The 16,524-nt window shown below is 32.3% G+C and overlaps 2 protein-coding genes across 2 annotated transcripts; one reads left to right on the forward strand and one right to left on the reverse strand.

The window, feature by feature from the left end:
• Nucleotides 1–420: 420 nt before the first annotated feature.
• On the forward strand, nt 421–3,429 carry LOC11433309 (amino acid permease 8). Its single transcript, XM_003588392.1, has 7 exons — nt 421–526; nt 1,052–1,282; nt 1,359–1,452; nt 1,707–1,924; nt 2,108–2,241; nt 2,687–2,914; nt 3,019–3,429. Exons 1-7 carry the CDS (start codon nt 421–423, stop codon nt 3,427–3,429), a joined length of 1,422 nt encoding a protein of 473 aa, XP_003588440.1.
• A 4,799-nt stretch (nt 3,430–8,228) lies between these two features.
• LOC11429772 (disease resistance protein RPV1) lies at nt 8,229–13,269 on the reverse strand. Its single transcript, XM_039831637.1, has 5 exons — nt 12,694–13,269; nt 11,353–12,448; nt 10,109–11,184; nt 9,347–10,006; nt 8,229–8,678 (listed from the first exon to the last, which is right to left on the reverse strand). Exons 1-3 carry the CDS (start codon nt 13,194–13,196, stop codon nt 10,858–10,860), a joined length of 1,926 nt encoding a protein of 641 aa, XP_039687571.1. The 5' UTR covers nt 13,197–13,269; the 3' UTR covers nt 8,229–8,678; nt 9,347–10,006; nt 10,109–10,857.
• Between the last annotated feature and the right edge of the window lie 3,255 nt (nt 13,270–16,524).

The following is a 16,524-nucleotide window of genomic DNA, read 5'->3' on the forward strand; positions in this document are numbered from 1 at the left end:
AGAGATAAGTAAAGTCTAACTAGAGATTATTATAATTATGATTTCAAACTCAAATTCTTGTGATTTGTCTTTAAACAAAACACATTAACCTCAATTGAGTTGAATAGTTTGGTTAAGGAGGAAGTACTTTTTTTTTTTAGAGAAGGAAGTACTTTGCTAAAGCACTTTTTTTTTTAGCGTTTCTTTTAACTAATTAAGATGGACAATGTCAAATGGTGCTAGAAATTTGGTATGATGTGTCATAATTCAATGCCTTAAATTCCTTATTTCTGTTGATTATTTTGAAATTTTTATTCTACTCAAACTAAAACACGTGGTTTTATGTACCAAAAAAAAAACACGTGGTTTTATTTGTTACATACTCATATATCTTAGATCTGAAAGCCAAGTTTGTTTATTGTGAATTCAGCTTTGAAGAGTATGGAGATGAATGAGGTGCAAAATGAAAGGAAGAAGGAGGTGGATATAGCAGTAGTTGCAAATGACGGTGCTCTTTTAGATGATGATGGCAAACCCAAACGAACAGGTCTATAGCTCTTTTTCTTTCTCAAAATTTTCTGCATGGTGAATTATAGCACATACACTCCTAAAATAAGATGTGTGTCGGTGTCGAACACACGCGCACCGGTATCTACGTATATAAATTTTCTCAATAGCACCATGAATTCCTTAAATTCTTCTTGATTTTAAATATGCACCCTCTGGATTTGGAATTCTTTTCCTTTATGAGTCACTTAATTATGTTAATAAATTTTGGAAAGCGTACACACTTACCGTGTTTTGTTTTTGAGTATCTCTCCTACTAATGCCTCTTGCACGTTTTAGAATTAGGTTAAACAATTTGCTGCAAATATTTTGTGAGAGAAGATAGAAATTGAGGGAACTGCCCTTTGAAATTGGAAGACTAATACCTTTGAGGCTATGCAACTTATGGCTTTTCCCTCCAGCGCAATATTTTCTTTAACAGCTTAAATACATGTTGTTTACAAGATAATATTGTGCAAGTTCATCTATACACTCAACTCAATCCTGGTTTCCTTTTAAACCACAGGGACATTATGGACCGCAGCCGCGCATATCATAACGGCAGTGATTGGTGCTGGTGTGCTGACATTGCCATGGGTGATGGCTCAAATGGGATGGATCCTTGGTATATCATATATAATAATCGTAGGTACTGTCACACTCTACACATCCAATCTTCTAGCAGATTGTTACAGAACACCAGACCCTGTCACTGGCAAGAGGAATACTTACATGGAAGCTGTTAAAACCATCTTAGGTACAAAATTTATATATCATGTCATACAAGATCAATTTTAATTATGGTGCATAAATATATTTACATTTCTTTTTAGGTGGTAAAATGCATTTGATATGCGGAATTGTCCAATATGCTTTGCTTAGTGGAGCTGCAATTGGATACACAATTACAACATCTGTAGGCGTGGTGTAAGTTCTTTTATCGTATATTAAATTGTCATGACGAATATGGTGTAACACAAATAGCACATATTTGAATATCTTAACCATCAGGGTTTCGATTCTTGACCCGTACATTTGAAAAAACTTATATTAAGAGAGATGTCAGCATTTCAAATTAATCTCAGTTACACGAGAATTAATACTTGAGTTTTAAAAAATTTGTCATGAAATTTGCATTATATATTTTAACTTGATTAATTACAAAATGTTTCATATTTTAGGTCAATACAAAAAATTAATTGCTTCCACAAAAAGGGAATTGAAGCTCCATGCCAATTTTCTAATAATCCCTATATGATTGGTTTGGGAATTATTGAAATCTTCTTGTCTCAAATCCCCAATTTTCACAAGTTATCATGGCTCTCAATCATAGCAGCAGCAACATCTTTTGGTTATGCATTTATTGGTATTGGACTTTCTCTTGCTACCGTCATCCAAGGTTAATTTTCCCCTCTTCTTAGTCATTTCTAAATTATTTTTTATTATTACTATTTTTGGTATTGGACACTAATAATACATTCACATTAGATTTGAACTATTTTTGAGATTATAAAATCAAACTGTTACTAAATAAATTGATATTTATGTATTCTTTATAAAGTGAATGAATAAATTGAAACAGGGAAGGGAAAGAGTACCTCTTTAATTGGAGGAAACAGTGAGCAAAGTTCAGAAGACAAAGTGTGGAATATACTCATTGCATTGGGAAACACTGCACTTGCTAGCAGCTATTCTCAAATTGCTATAGATATTCAGGTATGAAATGAACCAAACTATAGTAGTTAAGGTCTTTTTATGGTCCATATCAGTAGTTTTCAAATTTTTATTATAGCACTTATAAAAAAAGAAAAAAAGAATTTTTAGTCCTCTATTTTAAAAACAGTTTATTAATTCTCCAATTTAGTTTTTTTCCAAATTTTTATCATTCATCTTATTTTTGTCGTTTTTTGATGATGTGGCTTATTCTATGTGCCGTGACAACACTTTTTTTACGTGGCGACGTTCATTAGGCATATATTTGTTGACATGAATATTCAGTATCTAATATTCAGTATGACCCAAAGAGTGAGATAAGAGACCAAAATTCTACAAGAAAAAGAAGTTATTAGCAAACAGAAGTTTTTTGTATTTACTGCAACCAGAATTGCATTCTCTTTCATTTAATTGAAATATATAATCATATGTGTGCTGTGAAAAATAGGATTCATTAAAGTCATCACCACCAGAAAATAAAGTGATGAAGATGGCAAACAAAGTAGGATTATCAGCAATGACAATTATCTTCCTCTTATGTGCCTGTTCTGGCTATGCTGCATTTGGTTCCAACACTCCAGGAAGCATCCTTATGGGGTCTGGCTTTAAAGAGCCTTTTTGGCTTGTTGATTTAGCCAATGTCTTCCTTGTTGTGCATTTGGTTGGAGCATATCAGGTTTCACACTAAACTTTTGAATTCTTCTTATTATCATTCACATCTTATGATTTATTTGAATATTAGAAGTAATCATTGATCATGAAGAAATTGTGCATATGCAGGTCATTGTCCAACCTATTTTCGGCGTGGTTGAATCGTTGGTTGGTCAAAGGTGGCCGAAATCAAGTTTTATAAGCCGAGAATACTCAATAGGCATTTGCAACTTGAACTTATTTAGGCTAATTTGGAGAACCATATTTGTCACAATAGTGACTATTCTGGCTATGGCAATGCCCTTTTTCAATGAAATGCTTGCACTTCTTGGAGCTATGGGGTATTGGCCATTAACAATATTTTTTCCAATTCAAATGTTTATAACCAAACAAAAGATTAGGAGACTAAGTATCAAATGGCTTGGACTCCAAACTTTGAACTTTATTTTTATGGTAATATCAATAGCTACAGCAACTGCAGCCATTCATGGGTTCAGTGAAGCATTTCATAAATACAAGCCATTTAAGTATAAAATGTAGCTTAGGTTTTTTAGGTAAGCTTTTAGCATGTAGAAGCTCTCAAGTTGGAATGTTTAATGGTAGATTATTGCATTGTAAAGATGAAGGAAATTTTGCATTTATTTGTTTTATCTTCTTATTCTTGCACTCCCCAGTCTTCTGATTTTCATCCATCTTGCCATTCATATGCATACACATCATAGCAATATTGAGATTGAACTGTTTCACTATTCATTTGTATTCATACTAGGTCATCTTTTGAATTCAGCTTGTACCAACAAAATGATAGTTATTGACATCTCTCGCATCAAGCAACATGGAAATGATCTATGACTTGTTTGGTAGTTAGTACAGAAAACCATAATTGACAACAATAATAGTTATTATTTAAAGTGACATTGATGACCGTTTTATTCTCGAGAGGGAATTTGAATTTTGTAACTTGAGATTATAAAGCTAATTAACGCCAGGGCCGATCCAAAGTAAGGCTAAAAAAAAGAGATTAAGAGAACTTGATAAAAAGGCCACATATTTAACTATTGATAAAAAAATTAAAAAAAAAATAAAAAAAAAGTCTTTTTAAAAAGGCTTTATATTCTACCAAACTTAACAAGATGTTATCTAAAATTAATAGTTTCAACAAAGATTAAATCGGTTGATTTTGTTATCAATAGAAAAAGAAATATCAAGTGAAACCGATTACATTAGTTTAAAAATGTATTTCCTCAACAAAAACAAAAAAAATAGAAATGTATTATGTATTATGGTTTGGTAAAAAGATGAAAACAAATATGATGGACTTAGTTATTTAAAAAAATTGATGGACATTTTTGTTAAATTTTAGATGATTATAACTTTTTTCTAAAAAAATATAATTAATTCATTATATCTATAGATATTGTGGATGCTTTAAAATATGTGATAGTCCGCCTAACACATGCATAAATAGAGTAGATACAAATATCGTATTTGTCCAATAGAGTGGACATGAATATCATATTATCTTTCTTCATGAATATCCATTTACATCTTGAGTCACATATGTAGTTAAGTCAAGTTTGGTCAGATCTAGGTCTATTGTAGACTCGACCATCGATCCGGCCTATTTTCAACTTTAATTTTATGCACCACTTTCTTACTTAATCCTAAAAGAGATATTACTACTACAATCTCCCATTAACCAATTATAATCCAAAGCAACATTGAACGATAGTTGTTTAGGTAAAAGTTCAAGGATAAATACGAGAGAAATACTACTGCATCTTCCATCTCGCCCTATGTAGAGAGAATCTAGAGCTAACATTGAAGAATAGATAGCCATAGCCTCCTTCCTTCGCTACGCTGAGGTCACTGTCATCAACATGCTTCCCCATTTCTCTTACCTTCTCCTTCGCCACACTCTCTTTAACTCCACCATGCCACGTGCCATCACTTGCATCTCTCAACTTCGTTTCTATTCCGTATTCAACAACAACTGCACCGTTCATTTTGATCGCAAGCAACTGCCGCAATCGTTTTGGGAAGTCGGAGGGTGTATCGGAAATTGAGATGCTCATTGCCAATGAAGGAGCCGAAGGAGTTAAAACTCTCTGTTCCCATTTGCATCGATAAAGAATTGCCCAAAAAATTCCTCCATGATCCTCAAATCACGGTTAGTTTCGACTTCATAGTTCTATAACTTATTTCACACCATTAATAGTAATAGTATAGTAACCAAAGTATTTATTAGGAGGATTTGATAAGGTGATGATAATATAAAGTGATGATAATATAAAGGGACTGGACGAGGCAACTTCTTTAGCAGAGTGTTTGATTTTTAAAAGTTGTTAAATATCATAAAAGTTTGTTATTTGTATTGTTTCACATTGCGTACCTATCTTTTGCAAATCAAACTGACCCCCAACTATAACTATAAGTGTTGATGTGTTAAACTCAAGTGTGAGTTAGAAGTCTGACATCAGATAGAATAAAAGATGTTGAGGAATATAAGTGAGAAGTTGCTCTTTGTCCAATGTGTTAATCTATCGGAATGTTTAAGGCTCATCCAAGTCCTAAGTAGCTCTGATTTGTTGGTATAGCTTTTGGTCCCATAATTAATTCATCGGAAGGGACTAAAATATATGGCGGAGGGGAAGGGAGGGAATATTTTAAAAATTTTGTGTTTGTTTCAATTTTTAGAAGGGGAGGGAGAGGAAAGGGAGCAAAATCCCTCATAAGCTCATTTATTGTTCCCCCTCAAATTGGAGTTTTTTGGAGGGGAGGGGAGGGAAAGAGAGATGAGTTAATGCAATTTTAATTACATTGACATAATTATCCTCATGTTTATTTTTAAATGACTAAACCGTCCTTATTAAAAATTTAAGTGTTTTCAACATATTGCTTATTACCATCTTTTTTGTAACATGGCAATGTCAATTTTTTTTTTTAATGAGAACTGCATAATCTTGTCTTCTAATTTTTTTTTTTACGTGAATTCACTTTTTTGACTAACGTTGCTTTTATTTTTTTTTATTTAGATATATTTATTTTATAGTTTTTAGTTGTATTATATATTAAAACATAATTAATAAAATTTGTAGAAGATTTTTTTATAAATATATTTTAAAAATAATTTCTAACAATAAATTTTTTATAAATTTTTTTATATTGTACTAGATTATTTTAGAAGTGCTCTAATATTTATGAATACCTAATATTTTGTTAGAACTTTTGTGTTTGATTATTTATAGAGTTTTTGGTTGCTGAGTTTTCATGTTTAAATTTTTATGAAGTGAATAATATAAAAATCATGATATTGTTTTAAGGTTAGAGGATAAAAAAGTAATTTGGTTTTAAAATCTCTCCCCTCCCCTTATGAACCAAACACATATTTAATTAAAATCTCTTCCCTCCCCTTCCCTCCCATCATTCTTAAAATTCTGAATTTATTCTGAATTTAATCGCGGATTTATCTGAATTTTTTAAATTCAATCCATGTTGTTATAAAATTCTTAAAATTAAAAATATATTAATCATAAGTTTATCATTCTCTAAAAAATTGTTTTCCAAAAATGTGAAATATTTGTCCAATATATCTCCTACCTCCAAAAGTCCTCCTTTCTCCTCCCTCCGAACTCCCAAACAAAGTCTTAAAGAAATATCAGCTAGTTTATGAGAAAAATCAAATGTTAATATACTAATAATTTCCATAAACTATATAAAATTCATCAAGTTAGTCGCAAAACTATATGAAATCTGTCTAGAGATACCAAGGATTAAAGAGATTGATTTCATATAGTTTAAGAACTGTTTATTAGTCTGGGAATTAAATAGGAGTAAGAGTAATACTTGAGGGAGTGAAGGACTAAATTGATGATTATCATGGATGTATTAAATTATCAACTGCTATTTTTTTTAAAGAAACAGAATATTATATCAGAGTTCTACATTATTCATTATTTTTTGAGCCTTTGGTTTTTACTGTGTGCTTCTTTGTAGTGATGAGCATATACGAAAAGCCAACAGGGATTGGAGACGTAAAAATCACCCTACCGATGTTGTCACTATGTCAAGTTATGTACCTGGGCACAAACCTCGTATTGTAAGAATTGCATTTTCTACCTCATCATCATCATCATAAGCATAAAAACTCACAACTTACATGGAATGCCAATTGATGATTTCCTTTGATTGCAGCTTATGTTGGGTAGTATTCTAGTTTCTCTTGAGACAGCAGCTAGCTGGACAAACGGAGGAAAGAGGTCACACTAAGAGAAAACTCCCTAATTGAAAATGTTTTATATTTTGTTTTGAGTCGAGAGAAAAGAGCTATCTGTTAGATGGAGCTACAACTAAGGCCACTCCTAGTAGGAAAGAGCTATCAATGAGATGGAGTTAGTTCTCGAACCATCAATTTTGATTATTTTCACTAAATGGAGTTTTCTTATATCATAAGGATAAACTCATAGTTTAAAAGGTGTCATAAAAATTCCCCTAATAATTTAGTTCATTTTATGACAGTTTGGTTAAACAAGCTAAGAGCAACATATTTTTTATGTCGGCGACATTGGATTCAGAAATATTCTTATTTGATTTTGGATTAATAGAATTTTGTAAATGAACATTAGATTCGAGAAACTTAATTACTCGTGCCCATATATGTTTCCCTTCTAGTCGGTGGTGGTTGTTGTCTCCTCACTAAGTCCTTGTGGCTTACTCTTTCGTTTTCTATTTTTTTCAGATTCCCACACAGCTGAGTAGAAAGCTGCTAGTAGACTCAAGGTTCAGCAGTGTCACATTTTTTGGTAGGCCACCTTGATGGACGACTCTTTTGCTTACGTATATATTCTAGTTAGTGTATCTGCAGCTATTTGAAGTCTAGAATGTCTTATTTTGAGTTGTACAAGTATGTAAAAATGTCTTTTTGAGTTTCTGGTTGAAGGAAACAGGTTTATGGACAGGATTCAGATCTTGGAAACGTTGAAAATACAGACGATACTCTGTCCAAATTTCTGTAAATATTATTTTGAAGTAAAATTAGTAATTTAAAGATTACTGAAATGTCATTTGTCAAGTTTGATTGTTAGGCTTGTCGGACTAAATTCATAAGCCCGTGCGCCGGTCATGATTATTATGTTTGGATCGTGACACTACCCAATCATGGCATGAAAGTAGAAAATGGTCAGCACCTTGGCTTCTGTTCCAATAAGGATACTTGTAAGCGAATGACCTTATACACACCGAAAGGAAGAAAGAAAACATGGCACATCAGTTACTAAAATACAGCATGACGAGGCATATCAGTTATTAAAAACAAGACCTTAAAGAACAAAACACATTAGTTACTAAAAAGACAGCATGACATGGAATATGATTTATTAAAATTTTAATGTTACAGGTGAGTGAAAATAGATCACATACTGCTTCCATCATAGGCTGCTTCCATTCATCTTCTATTCTTCTTCTCTTTTACATGCTGCTAGAAACTAGCTCACATGGTGGCGATAACGAAGACAATATTTACAGAGCCAAGGAGCCGGGCTGCGAATAACTGTCGCAAGACCTGCCTTAAGTTTTGAGTGTGAGGGGTTCAGCACTAACCCTCGGAACCTGAGTGTCACAAGTTTTAAAAATTCTTGTAATGAATGTTTTCAGCATGCTCTATAATATATGTTTATGTTTATATGATGACATATAAACATTCCAATTGAACCACAAAATTCCATTGCATCCATTCTACTAGCTAGCTTCCTCAACAATCCTAATCTCAAATCTTCAAAGCATACACAACTCTGTAAATTGAAAAAAGGGTCACTGATGTGAATAGCAAACACAAATTTTGAGGTTCATGAAACGTGTATACTTACTAAGAGTAAATTTATCTTTATCAACTAAATGTAAAGCAATATTCAAAAACTTCTTCAAACCCATTACTACATTGTTTAGGCTATTAATTAACTATTTCACTCAAAAGATCCGTTCAATTCCACCATAACAAGCCTAAGTTTTATTAATCTTTACAATAACTCCAAAAAAAATTCTGTAGGAAATTGGCTAAAATTTATAAGCTTAAAACGGCTAAAATTTACAATAAGACAGTCTACTAATTGAACTAAAGCACTTGCAAACTCTGATAATTTCCATCAATCAAGTATGAAAAACCATCTTGCTTATGAAGCACCGATACAGACACCGAACTCAACACTTACATTGATTTGTCGTCACCAATATTAATTTAAGAAAGTAACATACTTAAATGTAATCACATGTGTTGGTGTCGTGTCAGTGTCGAACACAAACATATGTTGGGCACCTGACACGCCATCTATGAGAAGTGTTTGTGCTACAAAACATCCTCCACATTATATTCAAACAATATTTTAGACTGCACAAATACTTAAATGTAATCAACGTTTATATTAATGATAGTAATATAAAGTTTAAAAAGGAAACCACAAACCTGCGATTAATTGAGAGAATCTAGCTCCGGTGCTCCTTTTGTTTTCTGAATCTAGCCCAAGTCTTTCTTTGAAGATTTATAAGGATTGAAAATTTCTTTCGTTTCATTTTCTTTTCTGATAATGATAATGAAGCATTGAGATATTCATTTGATTTTGTCTTTACTAATATAAGGATTGGTGAATATAACATTATCCTCCTCCCTGTTGCTTTTCTCCATTAACTCGTGGATTCCCATTTGTGCACTTCTTAATATTTTATTCTTCTCATCCGCACTAAGATTCAAATCCCATTTAATCTTAAACTTAAATTCCAAATGGATCCATTCATTTTTCAAAAGTCCTTTGTCCATATTATACTCGTATTGTCTACAGAATTCATTATGTTCTTCCAATTTCATATGAAACAAACATGTATGTCCCGAGTGCCCACAGATTTCGGGGTAACAACCTATCTCAATTTCATATCCATTCACAAAAAAATAGACTTTTGGGTCAACCCAATTGTCTTTCGGAAGAATAATAATAAAAGTAACAGAAGGGATCTTTTTACGAAACCAGAAAGAAATTGTGTTTCCCTTGCTTTGGTGCTCAAACCAATCTGGTATCCCCTCTGTTCCGTTTGGGAAATACAAATAAGTGCATCGAGCTTCATGTAGTTTCTGTTAGTTTATATGAAATACAAATATATACATTACACATTATCAAATATATATATATATAAAAGATGTCTAATACTAGTGCAATAAAAAACAACAACAAACCTGACTCAATAACATTCTTTTACTTGAGGAACTCAATGAGTTGCATTCATACGCAAAAAGCTCTTTAAGATTTGGTGGAATCCCTCTAATTTCCTCAAGATACTTGCAGTAACTCACGTTAATTTTAACAAGATGGTGACATTCACTAAGGCACTCAGGAAGAGTTTTGAACTTGCTCTTCATTAAGTTTAGATATATCACATTAACACACCACTTGAGAAGTATTGGGAGACATTCATCTGAGAGATTGTTATTTACGAGTGAAAGAGCTTTTACATTGGAAAACACTATAGAATACATTTTCCCATTATGTTTTGGGAACCGCATTCCACGTCCCTCTAGTGATAACCGAGAAAGTCCACTGAGATTTTGAAATGAAGATGGCAATTCTCTTATGGAAGTTTCATACAACAAAATATTTTCTATATTTGTCATCTTGCATAATAATTTTGGAAAGCTATTGAGACTCCAACACCCAGAGAGTTCCATTTCCTTAAGAGAGGGCAGTTGTAAGGGTGGAAAACTCTTTAGCTTTCTGCAACCCATTGCATCTAAGATTTCAAGTTTAATTAGGTACCCAACTGAATTGTGAATTGTAATTAAATTCTTACAATCTTTAAATGAGAGCTTTTTTAAATTAGGAAGTCCTGAGACATCAGATATATGGGTTAAATATTCACAATGGTCTAATATCAAGACATTCATATCCTGGAACTTCTGCATACACACAAGGAGAAACAATAAATAAACTAAAAATCAAAGACTATACTCTCATAGTGATTTTTTTTGTTGACGTAAACAAAATCATTGTGAGTTTCTAAATATATACAAATAGAAAATGAAATCATTTCACTTGCCTTGTTCGAAAAACAAGATGATAATGACTCCGAAGTAAATCCTTTCCATTTCAATACTTTCAAACTGCTTCGAAGGTACTTCAGACCTTTAGAAAAATGCCCATTTTCAATGACAAGTGTTTTGAGATTTGTCATCTTCTTGAAGGCCTTTCCTTTCTGGTCTATTACAGGTTCCATCGAGTGGAAATTCATATATATCATTTCAACTTTACTAGTTCCCTTTTAACAAAACAAAAAAACATGAATCAACAACAATAAAAATAAGATATAGATAAACTTACATGTAAATAATAAATACTAGTATGAGATGGTCATATTTTGTCCAAAAAGAGCAAAGTCGTATTAAAACTAAATAACAAATTGATCATTGATATCAATCTTACTCACAGTGTTTTTATTTAAAACATGAACTATATCATCTTGACACCATAACCTACTTCGTTCTCCAGGCTCTTTAGGTGATTCTTGGCGGACCACTTCTTTACCCATGTCCTCTATCATGTCATGTAATGTCACATGACTATAATATTGGTCTATGAGAGATTTTTCAGCCAACACTCCTAGATGATGTGTTATGCAGTGGCCATAATGAGAATGAAGTATATGTTTGGCATCTTCCCATTCATATCCTTTGAAGCAACAAGCAATGTCTAAAAAGACACTCTGCTCCTCTTCTTCCAAACCATCATAGCTCACTTTAAGTATCTTTTGGATCTCTTTATTGGGAATCTTATCATACCCATCTAATGTACCCTTCCATTCTTCTATGCTCTTTCCAAACAAGTTAGAACCCACAATTTCTAAAACTAACGGAAGGCCAGAAGCATAAGCAACTGCACGAATTAAAATCTCATTGTAAATTGATGGAACTGGATCATTTTTAAAAGCCATCCAACTCAACAATTCAAGAGCTTCGGTCCCATACAACCCTTCTACTTCATGCGTACTTTCTATCCCATGACAGGTTAGTAATTGCTTGTCTCGAGTGGTAACGACGACTCTGCTTCCATAGCCGAACCAATCAAGTCCTCCAGCCAAAGCATGCAATTGTTTTATATCGTTAACATCATCGAGAATCAAAAGAATCTTCTTTCTACATAGCCTTTCCTTAATGATTGGAATGCCCTCACTAACATGGTCTAACTTAATTTCCAATCCAGTTGTTTTTAAAAGGAGCTTCTCTTGGAGATGTTTCAAGTTACTTATAGCTGAATTTTCTCTCACATCATGAAGAAAACATAATCCTTCAAATTGATCAGCAATAAAATTATAGATTGCTCTTGCAAGGGTTGATTTACCCAAGCCTCCAATCCCATAAATTCCAACCATATGGACCCCATCATCAGATCCATTATCAAGAAGCAATTTCACTTGTTGTACTTGAGACCATAATCCAACAGGGTAATTGGCAACATGTAAGGGCTCACGACTGATCTTGTTGGAGATGTATTTGACTATCTCTCCAATAAACTTGTATTCATATCTATTCATGTCAAATAATGCAAGTTAGTAATAGTATGTAACAACATCACACAATCACATCCATGCATGTACTCAAAATATATTATACGTTTCTAACTATTTCGTCATATAAACAACTAATACTTATTTAGAAACGTAAATAAAAAAGGTTTTAGCCATTTATGGTTTAAGATGGTATTATCGAGGAATAGAAATTAAATAAATAAAATGAAAAAAGGAAAACAAGAATTAAGTAAAGAGCAGTACCCACGACTAGAATGGTAGCCAGACAAGTTAGAAGCTTGGGTCAGAGCCAACTTCCATTGATGCAACCGCTCCATGTTTTTCTTGCTATTTTGGAAACTCTCTTCGTGCTTAGTGAGATGTTCACCATAACTCCCACTTTGATGTCGTATGTGAGTAGGATCCACGCCATAGAAGACGGGCAAAATGAGACGACCCTTTTTCTTGTAGCAGTGAATGATGTGGACAAGTTCGTCCAAACAAAATGAAGAAGAGGCATAGTTGATAGAAAACACAGGAATAAAAATCCTAGACTCTTCAATGGCATTGTCGAGTGATGGTTTGATTTCATCCCCTCTTTGAAGTTCACGATCATCAATGAAGGTGTGGATTCCCTTGTCAGTAAGAGCCTTGTAGAGATGGCCAATAAAACCCTCACGAGTGTCACCGCCTCTGAAGTTGAGGAAGACCTGGTAGGCAAATCCATATGAGATTGAAGAGGAAGAGGAAGGTGATTGCATAGCCATGAGAACTGAGAAGAAATTAATGGAAGATAGGAGGATTGTTTGAGAATATAGAATATGGATGAGTAGGTGTATACTATTGTTGGCCTCTGTAATATAAAACTATGTAACAGTATATATAAAAATTGCAATCTATGAACTTCGTTACCTTTTCGCCTCCGTGTGACTTGTGTCGAGTCTGTTAAAATATAATAAAAAAAAACCAATTTTAACAACTCTCTGTCACACATTAATATAATAATTGTCTCACTCTCTAAGCGTAGGGACAGGAAGTAGATGCCGACGTTGAATAATTATTTTATAGGTGTTGTTTATTTTCTATGAAACAATATTGAAGGTGTGATAATTGATACAATATACATATCAAAAGTAAATGGTAGTTAATCATAAACTATTTTCATAAGACTTTTTTTTTGTTGTTGTTTTATAGGAACCCTATCGCCGAAAGTAATTCTATTTTAGTCATGTTGGATACTAAATGTGGACACCTTTTATAGTCAGAATTCAGATATTAGTTCGCTATGTTATGATAGCCCAACTCCTTTAGTTAGATCCAACCTCTGTGTTGAAACGGCGAGTTAATTACCATCCAAGGTGTGAGAAATTTGTGCCCAATCAAAAGTACTAATCTTCTCTTGGCAATTGATTTTGAATCGCCTCCCAACAAAGGTGAACCTTTCCAAGAGTAGAGTTATTCGTGATATGTTAAGGAGTTAGATTGCATATGGTGTAGGGGAATGTCGGAATAAGATAATCACTTTAATGTTAAGCTGAGAGATGGATATTTGAGAGATAATTGGAACCAAATAAGCAAGCAAGATATAGGTACTCCTAAAGGATGTTACACCAGATGGTTCACAAATCGTTAAAGATTTGAGAAATAGAATTAAAAATGCTAACCAAATGGAAACTAGATTTCTGATTTAATTCAACTAAATGAAGATTTTCTTATGCATACATACCATCACATTATTGAGGTTTCATATTATCCCATTAAGAATTTGAACTGCATTGCCATTTATTGTATTCACACCAGGTCATCTTTTGAATTTAGCTTGTACTAATAAAACAAAAATAGTCGATAATCTCTCGAATCAAGCAATCTGGATTTCAGGAGTTAAAACTCTTTCAATTTCTGATGTGAGAATGAATGTCAATTTCAGGAGTTATTCAAAAGTTGTTTTGCAAAGGATGATTATGCCAATATATATAGTCATTCGACATTGTCTTTGCAAGGCTAGCGAACCTTTGTGAAGGGAAACTCTAAAATTTGAAGTTGCAGAATGTGTATTTATATGTAAAAAAAGGTGGCATGCCTAAAGAGTTTTGTATAAGGGATTCATCATATAGGTTTAAGAATTTGTTTTAATTTAATTGTATGAGCCGTTGTAAAGTTGAACACATGTAAAATATTCAAATTGAGGAGTATTAGTGAAATGAAGTTACCTTGTTATCAAATTCCTTGATTTCACGTTTCTTTCTTTCTTTCTTTCTTTTGCGTGTTCATGCCATGCCTTTAAATTCTATAAAATGAATTGATTTTGACCTAGTTTTAGTATGATTCTTTTTTTAAAGCAACATGTCTAGAAACTTTTTTTTTCAATTACGATGAAGAAAATATTTTTTTTTTTTGGTAGATAGACGAAATGGCAAAGCCATTATAAACTCACACACAAGTGGAGGTACCGGGGTTCGAACCCCGGTCATGGCATCCGGCCTAACAATTTCGGCATTTTTGCCAGTTGAGCTAGGACTTCTGGATGATGAAGAAAATTCATCATTTCTTTACAATAAAATATGAAGAAAATATTTTATTGTAAAGAAATGATGAATAAATGCCAAAATCAGAATTGTAGACGGGAAATAAATGGGAGATATGACATTATTGTAAAGATTTTATTTGATTGTTTCTTTTTTTAACACTTAAGAAAAGGTGTTTAATTGGATGATTTTAATTGTTTGATAGTGTAAACTTATTTTACACCGTTAGTCTATTCTAATTAATCTCTCTTCGAAAATGTGTCCTCCTTGAACAATGTTGTATCCACGTGTTAACTTCCTATGAAGTTCCGATACTTCATACACGGCGACCTAACCGTATCAGATATGTATCAGATACCGATACTTCACGGATACATACCCACGAAGTATAAAAATTAATTATTTTAATTTTAAAAAAGTATTTTATCAGATACTTCATAGATACACAAGAATACTTATAAGATATTTCACAAATGCGCATCTTAGAAAAGATGAAGGATAAAAGGTAAGACAATGTTGTGAAAATTCGATGGAGATATATATGATTCAATTTTAGATATACATCAGTATAATTCTTTCTCTATGAATCACTTAAAATTATACTATTTGTGGATGAAGGTAACGAGAGAGAAGATATTCAATTAATCAACGTTAGACAAAATTTTGGTTAAATTCTTTTAGTGATATACTTATGTTGATATCCTTTTGTCAAAAAAAAAAAACTTATGTTGATATCCTAACATATGAATGAAAATATAATATGATTTATACAAAAAATTTACATTTTTTTTATTTTGATAACATGTATTATTTTTTTTAAATTATGACTTTTAGATTAATATAATAATGAAGAGTAATTCATGTTTATTTTCTTCAAGTAATTTACATGAATATAAGTTTTAATATAAAAAATTTGTTGATAGATCTTAAATTTTAAAAACTTCATGTATCCCCGTACCCGTATCATATCGTACCACACCCGCACAACGTATTTAGGCTTCATAGTTAAGGCCCTAAGAGATTTTGAAAAAAGACTCAAGATATTAGTACATTTTATAATTATAAATTTAATGCTTATGATACTGTATTCAAAGGCATACTAAAATAACAGTGTGAACATATGAATTCAGTCAATATTCCTGAAAAAATAAATATAAATTCAGTCAACATATAAAAAAAATAATATCCTAAAATAGTTAAAACATTAATAATGTTCAAATAATTTTAATTATAATATTTCAGACGAATGATTATTTGCCTATAAATAAGTACATATTTTTTTAACATCTCTTCATTCTTTTCTTTTCAAACCCAACTTGGTTACAATGGAAATTGCATTGAAGATGTTCTTTAAGTTTTTTATGTTAGTTGTTGTAATTGCAAGTGCTATGGTTGGCAATGTTAAAGCTTTACCACCTTGTTGTCGAACTGAACCTATAGAATGTCAACCAATCACATGTCCTAGGCCCCCTTGCTGCCATCTACCAGCCAAGTATATATGAAGCCGTAAAGCTATGGAGAACTTCCATTATCTTTAAAATCAATCATTATATATGTATTGAGAAAAACT

This window comes from Medicago truncatula, chromosome 1 (assembly GCF_003473485.1).
Source record: "Medicago truncatula cultivar Jemalong A17 chromosome 1, MtrunA17r5.0-ANR, whole genome shotgun sequence".
NCBI classification, from domain to species: Eukaryota; Viridiplantae; Streptophyta; class Magnoliopsida; order Fabales; family Fabaceae; genus Medicago; species Medicago truncatula.